The sequence below is a fragment of the Buteo buteo genome, chromosome 22, assembly GCF_964188355.1.
Source record: "Buteo buteo chromosome 22, bButBut1.hap1.1, whole genome shotgun sequence".
In the NCBI taxonomy this organism is placed as follows: Eukaryota; Metazoa; Chordata; class Aves; order Accipitriformes; family Accipitridae; genus Buteo; species Buteo buteo.
In genome coordinates, this window is record NC_134192.1 from 1,416,039 (window position 1) to 1,432,949 (window position 16,911).

The following is a 16,911-nucleotide window of genomic DNA, read 5'->3' on the forward strand; positions in this document are numbered from 1 at the left end:
ACTGGTCCATTGCACACAAACAAAATGATGGAGGAATGTACGTAAGTGCAGGCAAGCGTTGCCCCTGTTTTCCAGCAAAGTTCTGTTAGCTCTCACAGAACAGTTCTCTGCCCAATTCCCACATGACGTGTGACCCAACATCATCCCAAGGCCAGTGTCCACTGCTTTCTGCAGCCTCTCCTCCATTGGTAAAGACCGTTATGCCTTGACCACGACCATATTCTCCATGGGAAGCAGTAGGAAGCTGTGAGTAGGTCCGTCCTGTCGCCTTTGGGATACAGCAGCGATCGTGGCAATGACTGATACTCGCTCTCTGCCTGCATAGTTCTCCTGGAAAGCCAGCAAGGCTCCTCTAGATTTGCCCTCACACTGATGATCTCCAGACTGCATGTTTGCATTGACACCTCCCTCATAAGAAACGCTTAGAAGGAGTTCCACGTGAGTGTGAGCAGAGAGGCTGGATTCGATAGATGTGGAGTGATGCACGGACAGAAGTCACCTTTAAGGGAATGGCACTGAATCTGCCCAGGGTTTGCCCAGCAAACAGTGGTGCCAGGCATTCATAGCTGTGACAGGGACAAGCAGCAGGACCATGGCCAGTGTTAGGAGAAATAACTGGTCCCCAAGGAGCTCCTGGGCTTGCAAAGTACTTGTTTGCTCCAGCAAGATGGATTCTTTACAAAACCTCAACTTTAACTGGTGTAATTTCCTCACTGGCAGTAGCAAAAAGGCAGTAATAGTAATAAACCCTCAGCATTATTTTTCAAGTGTCCTTTTTAACAAGGGTTAATCAACAGTAAAATTAACAGGCCCCTGGAGGGAGCTACCAGCAGTCCATGCTGACACACAGACTGAAATTTATTGCAGCAAGGAACTCGTTTGCATTTCCTCCTGCGTGCAGAAAGGAACACTAACAGAAGATGTTTGTAGGGAAAAGGGGTGGAGAGCAGGGAGGAACGCAGGCCAGTGGAGTTGGTTTGGTTATAAAGAGCTAGGGAGGAAAGAGAGGCGGCATTTCAGCCCGCATCTGGGTCTTCAGCGGACTCTGCGATGGCAGATAGAAAAGCTGAGTCACTGCATTCCTCCATAGGGCTCTTGGGCATTTCCGCAGGTAGGGATCGAGTCTTGGCACGGGCGGATGGGGTTGGGACTAGCTTTCATGGACAACCCCCTTTTCGAAGGGGGCTAAAGAGTCTGTTTATTCTGAATCTTCTCTTGCCTGGGTAAAGCTTTTAGATCCAGAGATCCCTGTGCCTATTTCAGTGGCCAAGAAAATATTTGTCTTGGCTTTAAAGTGCTGGCCTGAACTTTTGTACTTGATCCATCCTGGGTGGGAAGCAAATCAAAACTTTTTGGTAGTCATTTTCATAACTGATCTTTATTTGGATGCACTTTCCTCTCTTTTCCTTTTCTAGCTGTTTTCCCTGCAGCTCTGTTTTCTGTGTTCACTCCCTTTCATTTGCTCCTTCTTTGCATTTCATCTTTTTTGAGTGCTGCCCCTTCCCATTTTTAGGCCAGTTTTCTGTAGGCACAAGACTTGTGCAGTCATCTGTAGAGTGTGCGTGCATCTCTCTGCCTTTTGTGTAATTGGAATCGGAGAGCTGATTCTTACCTTTATCTGACAATGGGGGAGCACTTTCAAACATGATTAAGTTCAAGTTTCTTAAAAGTAGGCACCCAGAAAGAGGTGAGACCTTGGACACAAACCAAGTTACAACACCACCACCCCCAGAACCCCCCCCCAGCTCCTTAGATTTCATTATTTGCAGATCTGGTACTGTTATTTTTTCTCTATTCCCTGCTCTTGCCACTCTGGTTCTCTCCTGTTTTGGGGGCCAAATTTTACAAGCTCTTTCTCCTTTTCCACCTCCCTTGTCACACACAGGATCACTCTTGCTGGCAGTGCATTTCTACAGTGTACCCAGAGCAGTCCCTCTGATCCCCAGCACAGCTCTAGGAGTCCTTCTGCTGATTTTATCGTCTCTTTTGGCATATGCAGGTAAGACTCGGAGGGTGGCCAGCTTCAAGTCTTCCCCCTTCTACATCTTTGCATGTATTTGGTCTGCTTTGCCAACAGGTTTATATAAACCGTGGCAGCCTTGCCAGACCACTGATTCATTCTCCTAGAGGAGTATGTCAGCACAGCAGATTTTTCCTATATAGGCAACTACAGGAATCAATGTTAGTTTTGAACAAATGCTTTACTAGGATGTCTGAGAGTTTTAATAGACTGAATACATGATTTCTCTAAAAAAAGGTTCCCAGGCTTTCTGAGAGTACTTTAGGCATCCATGGATTGAAATGGCATGTCGATGTGTAAATGCCGAGATTTACTTATCTGAGAGAAAAAACCCACTGTCTACAAAAAAGTTCACACTTTTTTAAATGAATGTTGAGTTATTTCTCCTTTTTAAGTCAGAGTGATGAGGAAATGAAAATCCAAGATTTGATGCTGGTATTTTTTCCTCTACAAAGCAGACAGACAGCTTGGGAGAGACACTACATATTTTAACCAATAAAACATAGGTCCACCTCTTCTCTCAGTCAGTGGTGACACAAAGCATTAGTAGAAGGCACTTAGAAGCAGCTGTATGGATGGAACCATATGGAATGGACCACTGGGCAGATGATGTTTCACAGTTGGTGGGAATCAACAGCCCCTTACCAAAGGCAGGAATTTCTGTGCTCCCTTGTTCCAAGAGATGCATACTTGTGTGATTACAGTCCTTTGTATCTTGGGGACTCAATCCGCAGAGCTCTTGCTTCCCTTTCCAACTTGAGTCTGGCTCACAAGGCTGTATCAGTTTGAGGAAGAAATGAAGCATAGGTCCATTACAAAGCTCCAGCTTGGAAGGAAGCTTTCAGTTCTATCTGTGCTGATCAGTATCCTCACACCGTGAGGTGAGAAAGCATAGCAGTAAAAATAAGGTACTTTGTGGTATTGTTTGGGGGTAGTGGGTGGCTTCCATTCAACGTGAAGAGTTTTAAATCAAGGTCTTTGCCATTTTGGGGATCAGGATACTGAACAGGACAGATCTTGAGAAGAAATGAGTTTTGCAATTCCTATGCTTCTGTCTTCTGAGAAGGCCCAGTTATTTATGGGGATCCTGCAGGTTGTATGGCGCTTGTGGCTCAAACATTGGACCTGACAGCTTACAGCAGGAACTAAACAAACCACCAGGCAACCCAAGAGAAAGAGGTGTCAGGACTTGATTTGCATTAATATATTAGGGTCTTGTTATTGAGTCTTGTAGGCATCATGAGGAAGATAAGATAATGGCTTGATGAGCGTCGACTTCATTAGGGCAAACTGTATGCCAGGCCTGGCACAGTACTTAGTTGAAGGATCTCAAGTAGTTCGAGCTCTCCTCAGGCATTCTGATGAACGCAAAGTGTTGTGCTAATGGAGTCTTTACGGTCATGTCTACCCAGTGTAATGGGGCATGGTGCAGACCTACCCAAACTTATGATAGCTCTGTCTAGCGTCATGCAGGACCAGTGCAGCTCCATGCTAGCACAGTGGTCATGCTTCTGACACACCATGTGCCTATAGCACAGCTGCCTGCCCTAACTACCGCTTTCCAAAACCTACTGTCTCGAAATCACAGTTCTGTCTCCATTGTCATTGTTTCACAGGAATTCGGAGAAGCCTAAGAAATGCCTCCCTGTTCTTGTCTCTCTGCCTGACCATCTCAGTGTTCTGGTGCGGCTACGGAGTGGTCTTCATCCTGGGAGGCCAAGGAGTTTTGAACGACCCTGGTGATTTCCTCAATGCCTTGGTGCCTGGCCTGGTCACGTTTACTTTGGCACTACTCATTATTGCAGTGGTGGGCTTCCTTTGCAGAGAGGTCATCCTAGCTATGATTGCTTCTGCTGTCTCACTTGCCAGTGCTCATGAAGTTGCCATGCGTTACAGCACAGCTTTCGGTTCCTCTGCCGTGGCTTGCAATTACATGATTGTCTGCTTAGTTGGTGGTTATTTTGCTCTGGGAAGGATTCTCTATGTCCTAACCAAAGAGAAAATTGCCCTCCCTGGCACAGATCTGGCCAAGAAAAAGACCCACGAACAGATCCAGTCCACCAGTGGCAGCATGAATCCTTTTGCAGTCACTGGTCTTATCCTGAACATGCTGTCTGCCAGTGTCTTTGGCTGTAGGCTCCTGGGCGTTACTGGCAAACTATTTATCGGTCAAGTGCCCTGGCTGTGGGCAGCTGGGATCTACCAGATTGGCATCTGCATTTTATCATACCGTGCAATGGATGTACTAATGGCTACATTCTTTGCTTTCACTTCCATCCTGAAATTTGCTGGAGGCTATTGCCTTCTGTACCCAATCTGGCAACCGGAGGAGCCATCTTTCCCTACTCCATTCCTGGTGGTTTTCTCAATTCTCTTTGTTGTTTTAGCTCTTTTTCTCACTCTTAAGAGCCCAGTGGATGGCCTGTATTTGCTGTTTTATGTGGCCTACTGCATTGCATTAGCTTGCCGTCCCAAGGGATTTTTTGAAGGTGGACCCCAAGGCGTGGATGTGGCCATCTTTGCGGCCTCAGCCTTGATGACTCTAATTCACCTGTACAATGTGAAAGCAAGTGCCAAGATCCCAACAGGGAAGGGTGCTGTGAAGGCTCTACTTGCTCGCAGCAGTTTTCTGAAGCTTCGTGAAGGGCCAGACCTTCACGCTCCCTACCTAGGGTATTCCAAGTATGCAGATGCAGAAGTACTTGGCTATGCATGCAGTGTCCTCGCTTCTTTTGCTATAACAATGACAGGGGACCCACAGGCTCCACTTGCTACTGTTGTAATTCCATGGGTAGTGGTAGCTGGTGGGATCCTTAAGCTTCTAGGCGGCTCAGTGGCCTTTGCCCGGGGTAAAACCCTGGAGAGCAGTGCCTTCATTCTCTATGCTGTCATGTGGATCATCTGGGGCTTGACAAGATATGGTGGCCTCTGTGGCACTACCAGAAGCTTCCACGCAGCGGTAGGCATCATTGCTTTCATGCTCTTCAATGGCTTCATTGTCTTCTGCACGCTCTTCTTAAACATCGCCTGGTTCTTTTACTCCCTCACTTTCTTGCTCATCGCTGTCAGCTTCTTGCTGGACGCCATCCATGCTCTTCCAGCAGGCTATGACATTGCTGCCACTCTCATCTTTGGTCTGGTCAGCTTTTACTGCTTCCTGTCCGCCCTTTTCAACAGCATCTTTGAGGGTTCCTGCTTACCCATGGGTAGACCCATTGTGCAGCTCAGTGGTGTGGGGGGAGGAATGACCAAGTGCCTTCACCTGCCCGCCAGGAAAGCTTCCTCAGTCAAGAGAATTGCAGGTAAGAGAAATACATAGCGTGTAATGTGGGGGTGGAGGGTAAATTCTGGGAGGTTTTGTAGCAGAACACTATTAAAAGGATGTTGTTCCAATCCAGATGTGAAAACCATGATAATCTGATGACATTTTGACAAAGTGGGCCAAAATACAAGAGTCATTAGAAGCTAAATACACTATGGGGGAAATAGGACCGATTCCTTGATAGGAGCTGGGTTTTGCAGTGAATTGGCTGCTGTCTCTCCTGTATCATTTCCATCTGCTCATCCAATCTCAGATCCATGAATCCTCCAGGCTGGGGCTACCACTGAAAGCTTTGTACAGAGAAAGCAGGGCAAATGCATGGTGCTTGCTCTCTCCACAGGGCTGAATGACTTCTGGCCCTGATGAACGTGGCCCAGAACTCCCCTAAATGCCAGATCTCCTCTTGGATGAATGCTAGAAAATGCACTGTCAGAGGAAATGCTTTGTTAGTTGGGAAAAGGAGATGAGAGCACTGAATTGGCTGTTTTGTCTGTGACAGCTCCTCCGTCAATTACAGCCCCTCACTTCTAGTCACTCAAGGGGTTCTGCCCTGTTCACATGCCAACAGATATCCTGAAGAATGGAGGGACTTGCGGCATCCCCACAGATACTGTGTATGTGCTTGTGGCAGCCTGTAATCGGCCTGATGCTGTGGAGAAAGCTCACCAGTAAGTATTTCTTTTGCTGCCCCAGTGAAGGCTCTCTTGGCTAGTCTAACGAAGCACCTAGGACTTACAGCTGCTACTGAGTACTGGCTACAGCAGCCATCCAGAGCAATGAGACACATAGCTTAGCCTTCATGGGAACAACAAAGTGATGAGCCTGGGGGAGAAGATCTGATGAGGAAAGGAGACGGTTGAGCTGTAATTGCCTTCCAGGATTTCGAAGACTCCTGGCAGGTGATGGAGCCAGGTAGCTTGGATATCACAAGGAAACCCAAAGAAGTGGCAAACGGGGCAGGGGATTATTGTACATATTTAGAGGTACATATTGTCACAACCAAAACACTTCTCATGTTTAACAAATGCCTCTAGCTGTGCTTTTGTAAGCAGCCGGGACCCCTCATATTGGTGGGGTTTCCTCAGAACTTGGGCAACTGGGACTTCTACCCATCACTACGCAAGAAGCTAAAACCTCGGTCTGGAGTAGACGTTCCTGATTGGGAATAGTCATTAATGTCCCTTCCTGTCAGGTCATCTGTTGAACAGTCCTACTTCTACTGCAGACTGGTGACCTGGGGCAGAACCTACACACCTTGTCTTAACTCTAGGCCTCGCCAACACAATTTCCTTTTCAGCTTGAAAATAAATCCCCATCTTACTTCCAGGCTCATTTTTCTCGCCTCCTTTCCAGCTCCAAGCGCCAGGCTCAGGATCGCCCCATGTCACTCTGGATTTCTAGCCTAAAGCAGCTGGAACCTGCAAAGCATCTGTTCACCCCCCTCCTCTGGGACTTCATGGAGGCTGCCTGGCCATCTCCTATTAGCTTGGTGGTTCCCAGAGGTGAGGAAATGCTCTTACTTCAAAGCTCTCTGGAGAGCTTTGGCTTTGCAACTCCAGCTTTAAGTCACGTGTCCCTGCAACACCGCCTGTTCCGTGGCGATGTTTCTGGTAAGATCATTCTGTTCGGACTGATGTCCATCCATAAGTGCCGTGTGACTCTTCCTTGTGCAGGTGAATGGGTGGACTTTCTGGGAATGAAGGACTCTGCTAAATACGTCGGTACCCCTCAGAGCATTGCCATCCGCATTCCTGACTGCTCTGTCACCACGCACCTCATCGACCTGGTGAGTGGCCAGAGCACCCTCGTCCCATCAGCACTGGTGACCGTCCCTTGCCATTCCACTGTCCAGGGAGCGGGCTTGGTGTCCATCACTAGCACCCAGGTCCTCTGGCCTCCTGGACGGGAGAAGGATAGTGAGAGGTTGGAGCACTCTGTCAGCCCTCTTGGCATGTCACCTCTCCTCTCCGTTTCTTTTTTCTTTCCTCAATGAAGTGAGGATCCTAGCATGTTCAGACAGGTTTGGGGAGTGAAAAGTGCTAAAATGAGTAACTCCCGCAAGAAAAATATCATTAAGAAAGGGTGGGGTATGCAGGCAGCTGGTAGCTGATTTTATTGCAGAAAAGAGGGTAAAAAGAATAACAACCAGGTCAGAAAGCCAGAAAAGATGCAATTAACAGACACTTTGTCTGATTTCCTACATAGAACACTTTTGTTGCAAGCATGGGCTTATCTGAAGCCAGAATAACTTCAGATGGTCCAGAATGCGGCCAGAGGAACTGTGACACCCTGCACGTTCTGCTCATTTCTAGGAGAGATATTCTAGTTCTTTGGCATTTGCTATTGCTGGAAAACAAAATGTTCTTTCCTGATGAACACCAGTAAACCCCAATTCAGCAGGGTGTTAGTCACTTGTACACAGATTTGGTGGGATTGTAGTTGCCTCCAACGTAGGTGTCTCTACCTGGGTGAGTCACGCTGTGTTCTCTTTAGAGTCACAGAGACTCACAAGTGAACTTCAGAGTTCAAGTGATCTTTTTTTATACAGCAAAACCTGCTCAGAGCTTTTATTCCCATTTTTCTATCACCAGGTTGGCCCCATTGTGGTCACATCGGCTAACCCAACAGGAGAGGCAGACACAACACACCACAACCAAGTGTATGCCAAGCTGGGGGATAAGGTAATCAGGGCTCTCTGTCTGTTCGTTACGGCTGGTCCCAAAAGATGTGGGGGTGGAAGAATGCAACCACTTTGTTTCCAGTAGGCAAATCAATAGATGATATCAAGAATCTGGGAAAGCAGCTCATTAAAAAAATCCAAAAAGTGTCATTAAACGGACACTCCTCATGCTGGTGTCATAGTGAAAGAACAGTGTAAAATACAGAACTTGATGGGAAACCAAAATTCATCTGATTTATACAGTATAGTCATTGCTCAATGACTTAGTTCATCTTCCAACACAATGATATGAGCAACAAAAAAATGCTTCTTCGCTTACAAGCAATAAAACCACTGATACCCAAATGCGCCAGGGCTCCAGTAGCACTGAGCTGTCAGAACACAGGGGATTGCCATCTAAAGCTGAAGTTGGTCTAAAACTGGTGCCAAAGCTCCAAAATATTCCTGGCTTTTAGAGCTTTCATAACTTCTAGAAGTACAATGGTCATGGCCATTCAAATGGCCGTCTTTTTTTATTTTACTGCTAAATCCTGAGCGTACTACATTTTGTATATTTGTGGCAGCTTACGTGAGGGCAATTTTAAACAAAAGGTGGTACAAATCTTCCACCTCTAACTCCTCAAAAATCTGGTTTTCTACACATTTGCTTTGTGGATGGGACTTCTTCAAAGCTCCTCAGCTGATGTAAACCTGTTTTTGCTGTACTGCTGACCTGCAGCCCATAGAGCTCTATCTCCTTGCGTTTATTGAATTCATTCATTCCAAAGTCAGCCCTTAGTGTCAATACAGTGGGGTAGCAAGGAGCGGAGTTGTCTTTGATAATAATTACCGGCTGTTGAGAGGGGGAAACTGCCCTCTCTTTTCCCAAGTGCCTGAGGGGAACTTGGTGTGAACTGTTGCTCTTCAGGTGGATGCAGTTCTGTGTGATGGGCCTTCTCCAGAGAACATTGCTTCCACCGTTGTGGACTGCACCAAAATCGACAGTGGAAACATAGGATTCTTCAGAGTTGGTATCATCCCCAAGTCTCAGGTAAAATTAATCTTGATTTTATTTCTGCTCCCTTTCTCCATCTCCATTAAGTGGGTTTCAGACTGGGGGTTTCCTAGTTCCATAAAGAGGTGAATAAATCCGTGATAGCACAAGGAGTTATCATAGGCTGGTGTGAAAGAGCAGAAAAACAGAGATCCATGTTGCCTGTGTCCTGATCCTGCCTCCGGACCATCACTGCACCTCTCTGCGCTAAGCACATTGCTGGGAATGTGCGAGGTGAGACCGATTCCTTCGTGGAAAGATCTCTGAGATCCAAGGTCGTGGACCTCCATGGGGCAGGCTCTCCATTTACCCCTGTCCCAGAGACCTCTGAGCAGATGGAAGTGCTCAGTGTAATCCCAAGGCTGAGCCCAGACGCATCGCTTGAAAAAGAATAGGGCATTATTTCAATAGCTGGAGAAGAAATTAGTACTTTCCTCTAATGACTAACCCACTCAGAGCTGTGTTTACTAATTCCAGGTGCTGCAGATACTGGAGGAGGTGCAGAAGAAACACGTGTTGGTTCCGAACAGTGGCACTTGCACCACAAAAGGCCAGGAAGAACATGGGAATCACAGCCACGCTGTGCGCAACGGGGTGGGCACGGCTGCCTCGGAAGAGACGGCGCCGGCGCAGTCCCCCGGTGATGGCTGCGAGAATCACACTCGCCTCTGACTCCCCCGAAGGTCAAGCAGTTACGTGCTCCTTAGGAAATTCTTTGCTGGAAAATGACGTATAGGTCAAATTGGGGAGTGGGAGAGGTTTCCTAGCCGCAGGGGTGACTTATTCATCTTTCTATGGATACTGCTAAAATACCCCAGTGCAGAGCTGACTTGCAAACCGCAGTCACCCAGAAGTAAAATTTTCACTTACAGAGACTGCCAGCTTTCACTGAAGATCAGATGTGACCAAAGAAAGTGTTATATTGGTGACAGACTGGCCCCAGAGTAACAGGGCTTTATTCCTTTCACTGGGAGTTAATACCTTTGGGTGGGGGCACAGAGTAACGTGAAGAAGTGTTTTATAATTACGCGTTGGGGGAAAAACACTGCATGAAACTTGAAGTGGGAGAGGAAGAAGGGAAGACGTATTCAGGTACTGTGCTGGTGAATACAGTGGACTTTCTAAAATAGGTGAGGCAAAGCACGACCTCGGGAGCTGGGGCTATCTTCTGATACGTCTTCTCAAAATGGCTGTCGCAGAACCCACCACTAAAAAGAAATGCCATTATCTGAGATGCCCTTTTCTGTATTTCACAGCCAGTGTGAGGGAGGAATTACCGTTTCGATGACTCCAGTAATATCTCCTTAGAAGTGCTGGAGCATTACAGGAGACCGTCCCTTCCCATGTTATCTTAGGCAGAGTACGAATTTCAGGAGAATCATCTGCACCACATTTGAGGATGCTAGAAGCTGGTCTCTTCCCTTATAGCATAGCTGTACACATCTCACGGTGCGCTTCCTCCAGAGTGCAGGTTTAGTACAGAGTGGTAGCTGCTGACCGGGAGGAGGAGAAAAGAGGTTTCAAACCAATGTGAGGAGTTTTCCTTGGCAAAAACTGCAAGGCTGCGCAGTTAGTGGCTTGTTTAGCCTCTGAAAACTGTTGATCTTATTCTTACCTGACTCAGGTGCAAGGTGCTGATTAAACTCCAGCTGAAACCAATGAATTAATTCATTGATTTCACCTGAAGTTCCGCTGGAACTTAAGCATAAATGCTGTGCAGTCAGAGGAGATCAACCTCTATGAACTACAGCAAAATCAGGTCTTCTCAGCTTGTTCTTACAGAACTGGCTCTCTTCCTGCAGCGAAAGAAAATGCCAGATAATTAAGTTTGTTAAATAATTTTGCTGGTCTACTTACTGTATCTCTTTGGAGTTTATTAAAACTGATTTTTAGAAAGCAATAAAATATTTTCAATAAACAGTCATATGTCACACAGGACTGTGCTATCATCTGTGGCAAATACCTGGGGAAAAAACCTCGCGGGTCAAAGGGTTATAGATTTCAGCATGTCGGCATTCCTGGCCATGCGCGAAGGATCTTATGAGGGAATCAAATTGCATCACTTTCCAGGGTGGGGAATGGGAGGAAAAGAGAAGATAACTCTTAACATCAACCCCCTGGTGCCAGCTCCCTTGCTGAGGAGTGCTAATGAGCTCATAAACACCAGGGCTGGATTTTGCCCCTTCCCTTAACTCAGTAAACCCCCCTCCCCTAAACACTGAAACCTGAGGAAGTGTGGTAAGAAACGTTGATCTGGAGAGGTGCTGAAGCATCGCGAAGCCTTATGCTGTGGGAAAACAGCCCTGGCTTAAATATACCAGGGATGCTGCTGCCCTGTGCTGCAAATAATGACACATTTTTAGTGTGCCTCAAGTTAAAAGTGGTTTTAAAAGCTGGATTCTTCATGAGAATCTTCACCATGGTGCTTGTTTCTTACAGGAATTCTTACAGGTCACGGTATCAGGACACTGGGAGAACGTGTGGGAGAACCATTTCTCACTTTGCTGAGCGAGGTGCAAGACGGAGATATTTCATTTAAGTTCAGTCCTTATTTTACCCCACCCACAGCTCCCCTGTGTACAAGCAAACTGGGAAAAAATAGGTTAGGGAGGAGGAAACTTAAATGGGATGTTTCAGTTAAATCAAGGCAAAAGAATTTCTAATATTTCCAGAGTTTTCGCAACATTCAAGGTGAAGCAAAACATTTTTAAAGAGAAGTGGAGGGAGAAAAAAAGCTGCTGTTTTAAGTGGCAAATCCAAACCACTTCAGTCAGAAAATGTTGAGATAAACATTTGAACATTTCAGTATATTTGCTGAAAAATCACAGATCAAATCCATTTTGAGGTATTGACAAGAATTTATCAAATCCTCCCTCTAAAAATGTAGGTTTCGGTCAAAAAAGGTTGCCCAGGCCTCCTCCGAGGAGACCCTCGCTGAGCCCTCCTGGTGCTGTTCCTCTCCTGTCATGGTTAATGGGAAGGAATTGCTCCATCGCAGTGTACCAGGGGAGGGGGACAGAAGGGACTTGGGGTCCTCAGACCCTCCGTCACAGGAGGAGTTTGAAGGAGGAAAAGCAGAAACTTCTGAGAAAGGCCAATTTTGGTTGCATTGTCAACGACTCGCAGGCCTTTAGGCCTGAAAGGTCACCCTGGGAGACAAAATAATCTCATGAAAGGGACTCTTTGTGAAATAGCCAACACTTTAATCCCACTGGGGTTGGAAACAACCCAGGAAGAAGGGCTGTCCCACCTTGATTTTGCCCTTTGTGGAGTCCAGACATCCGTCTCAATGGAAAGAAAAAAAAAAAAAAGAATGGAAAATAAAGAAGTGTATTTTCTAGTCGCAGGAAAAAACCAGCTCACCCTTCTGAGAATAGAGCTGTGCCATAGGAGCAGGAACTGAGTCAACGACGTCTTCGAGGATGCGTGTTGGTATAGTGGGTGGACCTGATACTGGAGTGGGCAGAGTGGTTCAGAGAGGAAGGGTGGCATCGCAACCACCTCTTGAGTGAAACCAGCCAAGCAGAAACCTTGAGACATGGGCAGAGTCAGGAATGTCCCTTGACCACCTCCAACTTACAGAAACACCAGGGACCGAGAGCTCCGTAGGGACAGAGCACTCTCCTCTTTGGCCCCTGCTCGTGAAATGTGAATGTCAAAGTCTGCCTATAGCTCGGGATGAGAGATGAGGTGGAGGAAAAGGCAGAAACAAAGTCTTGCTTAATTGGGTGATAATCAGCCAAAGAAATCCCCTTTGATCTTGGCACTGTTGCGGGCACAGCATCTGAAAACACAACGCGCAGTGATTTTATGTCATACTCACCTTGCCGCATTCTTCCTGCTACTCCTCCCTATAAGATCAAGGGCCCGGGGTTATTGCTACAAAATTACAAGATAATCTGGTTTGTCGCTTTTGGGGGAAATGCCGAGAACAACAAAGAAACAGCATATTTCAAAATCCTGGGCCAGATCTTCAGCTGCTCCACAAAACACAGCTTGGATTTACACACCTCATAGCTGAGTTGCGGTGCCCAGCCAAGAGCCGGACAACCTCTAATGGTCTAGAGCCGTCTGGGTGTCCCTGCTGTTCGTGCCAGCTATAATACTGAATTTACGGAGCAGCTCTGAGCTGAGGTTCAGAATAAGTCAGAGCAGAGAAAGAGCTGGGTGACAGCAGCCGGGCACTTAACCAAATCAGAAAATAACTCTGTTAAAGTTGTCTTTTGTTGCATGTCTCCCTCATTGCAGTTCATGGTGCACCTGAATTTGTCTGGTGTGGAACAGCAGTAGAGAATTTAGCTACCTAGTGAATAAAATCAAATGTGTAAAAAATCTTGTGGGAAAAAGCAGCGGTCTGGCAATTGAGCTTCTTGAGTCATAACAAGAATTAATGGGATTAACTTCCAGTTGTGACTCCATCATATTCTTCCCTTTTGCCCCAACTAGAAAAGCATCTGATGGCTCCAAGACCTTCATCTCCTCTTTATGCACGGCACTGCCAGAACTGGGGCTGGGGAAGGAAAGGCTCTGTAGTAGCTGCATCTTTGGGCAGGGACCTGCGGGTTTATCAGATCACTGTATTCCCCTGCTCCATTTCCATGGTTGCTGGCGTCTCACTGCCAACAGAGCTCACTTAATAACCGGCCACGTGTGTGAGGGCTCATGTTCACCTCGACGGCTCCATGGTGTTCATCTGGGACCTCTGATGGAGGCGACCCTGCACCTCCAGCTCTCGGGGTAGATGCCTCACCCAGCAGTCCTCCGTTCAGACCCAGCACCCATCGGCGGGGTGTGAAGGTGCACAAAGACAACCAAGTACGGGATCCAGCCCTCCGCACCGGTTCCCATCTCGGGACTCAAGGGATCCCACAGCAGCACTGCCGTGGGTGCCCAGGTTCTCAGCCCCACGGGTGGGATGGAGGAAGATGGGCAGAAAGGGCTGCAGAGCAGTCAGTGCGAGGGGTCATGTTGGGGGGCTGGGTGGGGAGGTCTGTCCTGTGCATCCAGTTCAGCACTGCCTCTGGCCGTGGTTCAGCAGCTGTAATAAATACCTCAGCTGAAAAGCCCATGTTCAAAGGCTCAGAAGTGTTAGTTCTTGCGAGAATCACCTTTTCATTCCTTCCTGGGAAACACAAAGAGGAGATCTTACTTGTGTTATTATCTCTTTCTAGATACCAAAAAAGCAGGAATTTCAACAAATTCTTCTGCTCTGGCCATGAGGCGGATGTCAGGGTTCAGACAGTTATCCTGAGATACATCTGTGGAACAGTGACACTGCAGTTCCTTCAGGACCAGCCACGTCCAGGCACCTTTGAGGAACCTCACGTGCTCCATGAGCTGCTGCAGAAACAGAAAACTCTTCGACCGTCTCTCAAGACAGCCTGTCTTGCTCTATGCAGCTCTCAGAGGAGCAGCGGCTGTAGGATCACATCCCGAATTTAGAGACATACCCTACCTGAGCACCTCCATTCTCAGACCCTATTTTTCGTATTATCCACCCAGCAGGAAGTGACCTTTCAGGAAGGGCCTTTCATAATGAGATGTTTATTGCCAAGTTTCAGTAAATGGCCAGCTCTGAATTCCTTCCCTGACAACCATCAATTACAGGAGGTACTACAACTGCCTTTCTCCTTTGACCTGACTGCTGGTTCACACCAAACAATTGCTCTCTTATCTGCTGAACTAATGGTGGATGCATATGACCAGTTTCTCACTGTTACGGGTTCCACGGTAAACTTCTGTGCTCAGTGACAGCACCCCGAATTAGCAGGATGTGCCCAGATTTCCTTTCAGTGCACTATTCATAAGAACCTGGAGGATGGGTAATTACCAGCAGCACTGACTCTGCCCCTGACCAAGCTCACCTTATCTCCTCAAAATTCCCATAAGTCCCCTAACAGCCTCTGGCATCCTTTCCCCTGCAGCCTTGCCAAGGACCGTGTCCTCCCACACCAGGTTATCAGGTCTTACATGACCCAGGGGCTATCACAGCCCCCCTCCTCCTCCTTATCACCCCCTACAATTGCCCCAGACCCTCCTCGCCTGCGGCTGCCAGCAGCTGTCTTCACTTGCAAAATAAACCAAGTCCTAACTGGTAATAGCAGAGTCTCTTGTGGGGAGCAGAAATGGCAGTAGAGGGGGAGGAGGAATAAGGAAGGAGCAGACATAGCAGCTTGCTACAGTTCCAGGCGTGAAGAAGAAACCAAACCCAGTAGGCAGCAACGACCGTGACCGCTGGGGCACAGGATAGAGGGATGCTTCTCCTTGGCACAGAAAGAGCCGAGAAGGGGTTTCCACAGACATAATTAATGTTGATTATGTTCTCCATCTCACTTCCAAGCTCTAGCTCTCCAAAGACACAACAAAGTGTGAGTCAAAGGAAGCTAAAGACCTTGTCCATGTCTCTTCATAGCTAAACCTCTGATATGAAAGAAAGCAGCTTTGGGGGGGGGGGTGGGTCGTAACTGAAAAGCAGCTTTACACAGGAGCTGTTGGATCTGTTGAGGTTGCTTTGTCTGTGATGCTACAGATTTTGGTGACTTTTTGGACACGCTTTGCCCAGAACAGTACAATTCATTCCGTCTGTTGAGGAAGTGAGTCTCACCAGATCTCTGGTGGAAGGGTAAGAGTCGGGTAGGAGGGTGCATGCACGTGTACAACAAACACCAGAGGCTCTTGGGTTCTTTTTCTGCTACCATGCATGACATTATGTTTAAAGTGTTCACTGATAAAATGCAAATTCATGGAGTTATGACCTCACTGCCTCCAGGAAGATATCTTTTCCTGACTCATAAAATCATCTGACAGAAAAAATGAAAGAAACAATCATTTAAAAAAACAAGAAGGAAGGAGCTGGGTATGGGCAGAGCAGAACCGAAACCAGACAGCCCAACTCTGGGCATGGGTCACCTCCATGAAGGGAGTAACCAACTCGTGGGACCTGCTGTCCTGGCTTAGGAATGACTATTTCTTATTTTCAGCTTAAACCATGATTGGTGAAAGCTACCAGCCGAGAGTCCAGGAGAGTGGACAAGTTGGTTTTCTGTGCTGAGACAGAGATGGAAATTCAGTGCTCTGGGAAGATGAACTGATTGAATCTTGCTTTCCTGAGCAAGGAGGCACTGCAGAGGCATTGGAGACTTGGTGGCCCATTCACATGTGCTGTCACCCTCCAGGTGTTGGTCTCTTGGTCACAGAATGGTCCTGTCCATGGAAGGCCAGATGGCCATGCCCTAATGTTCCTTTCACCAAGCTCCAGCATCTCTCCTGGAACAGAGATGTGATGCCCTTCACCACCAGTGACATTTAGTGCAATTTACTTCCTCGATGATGTGAGCGGACATTCAGTTTTACAACAACATTTTGCACCAATGTTTCTTTTAGTAAAGAATTGCCTAAATTCTTTGCCTAAAAATTCTTGTCTAAAAACTCCTCTCCCATCCCTGCCTTTACACCTCTTTCCCTCTCCCATCTGTTTGCACACACAAGTGGGCTGTTCTTCTCTGCCAGACCTGGTGCCCCATCCTTGGAAATTATTTCATTAGAGCTCAGCTCACTTCTGAGCAAACACTAGGATGAGAACAGGGGCAAAATGGAGAAACCCATCCACAGGAGAGATTTAGGAACAAATATGACATGGTTTACATCCTTTAACCTTAGCTCTGTTAGAAACCAAAGGCCCTGTAGCTCATTGCTGGTTCCCATTCAGAAATGAGCCTTCAGCAATATATAGCATCTCATAACGGAAAACACAGCAAGAGGCATTAAATATTAGCAACAGCCCTAATGAAAGGACCCTGTGTTTAGAGAGCCTGAATAAAGGAATTGAAGGCTCCTGTTGTTGATCTAAGGGAGGT

At 47.1% G+C, this 16,911-nt stretch overlaps 1 protein-coding gene across 1 annotated transcript; it reads left to right on the plus strand.

Moving 5' to 3' along the window:
* Positions 1 to 987: 987 nt before the first annotated feature.
* On the plus strand, positions 988 to 10,980 carry LOC142043108 (uncharacterized). The gene is made up of 9 exons (XM_075053858.1): positions 988 to 1,111; positions 1,886 to 1,999; positions 3,637 to 5,322; positions 5,911 to 6,010; positions 6,696 to 6,844; positions 7,016 to 7,128; positions 7,934 to 8,023; positions 8,930 to 9,052; positions 9,533 to 10,980. The coding sequence occupies exons 1-9, from the start codon at positions 1,051 to 1,053 to the stop codon at positions 9,725 to 9,727; spliced, it is 2,631 nt and encodes an 876-aa protein (XP_074909959.1). The 5' UTR covers positions 988 to 1,050; the 3' UTR covers positions 9,728 to 10,980.
* Positions 10,981 to 16,911: the final 5,931 nt, after the last annotated feature.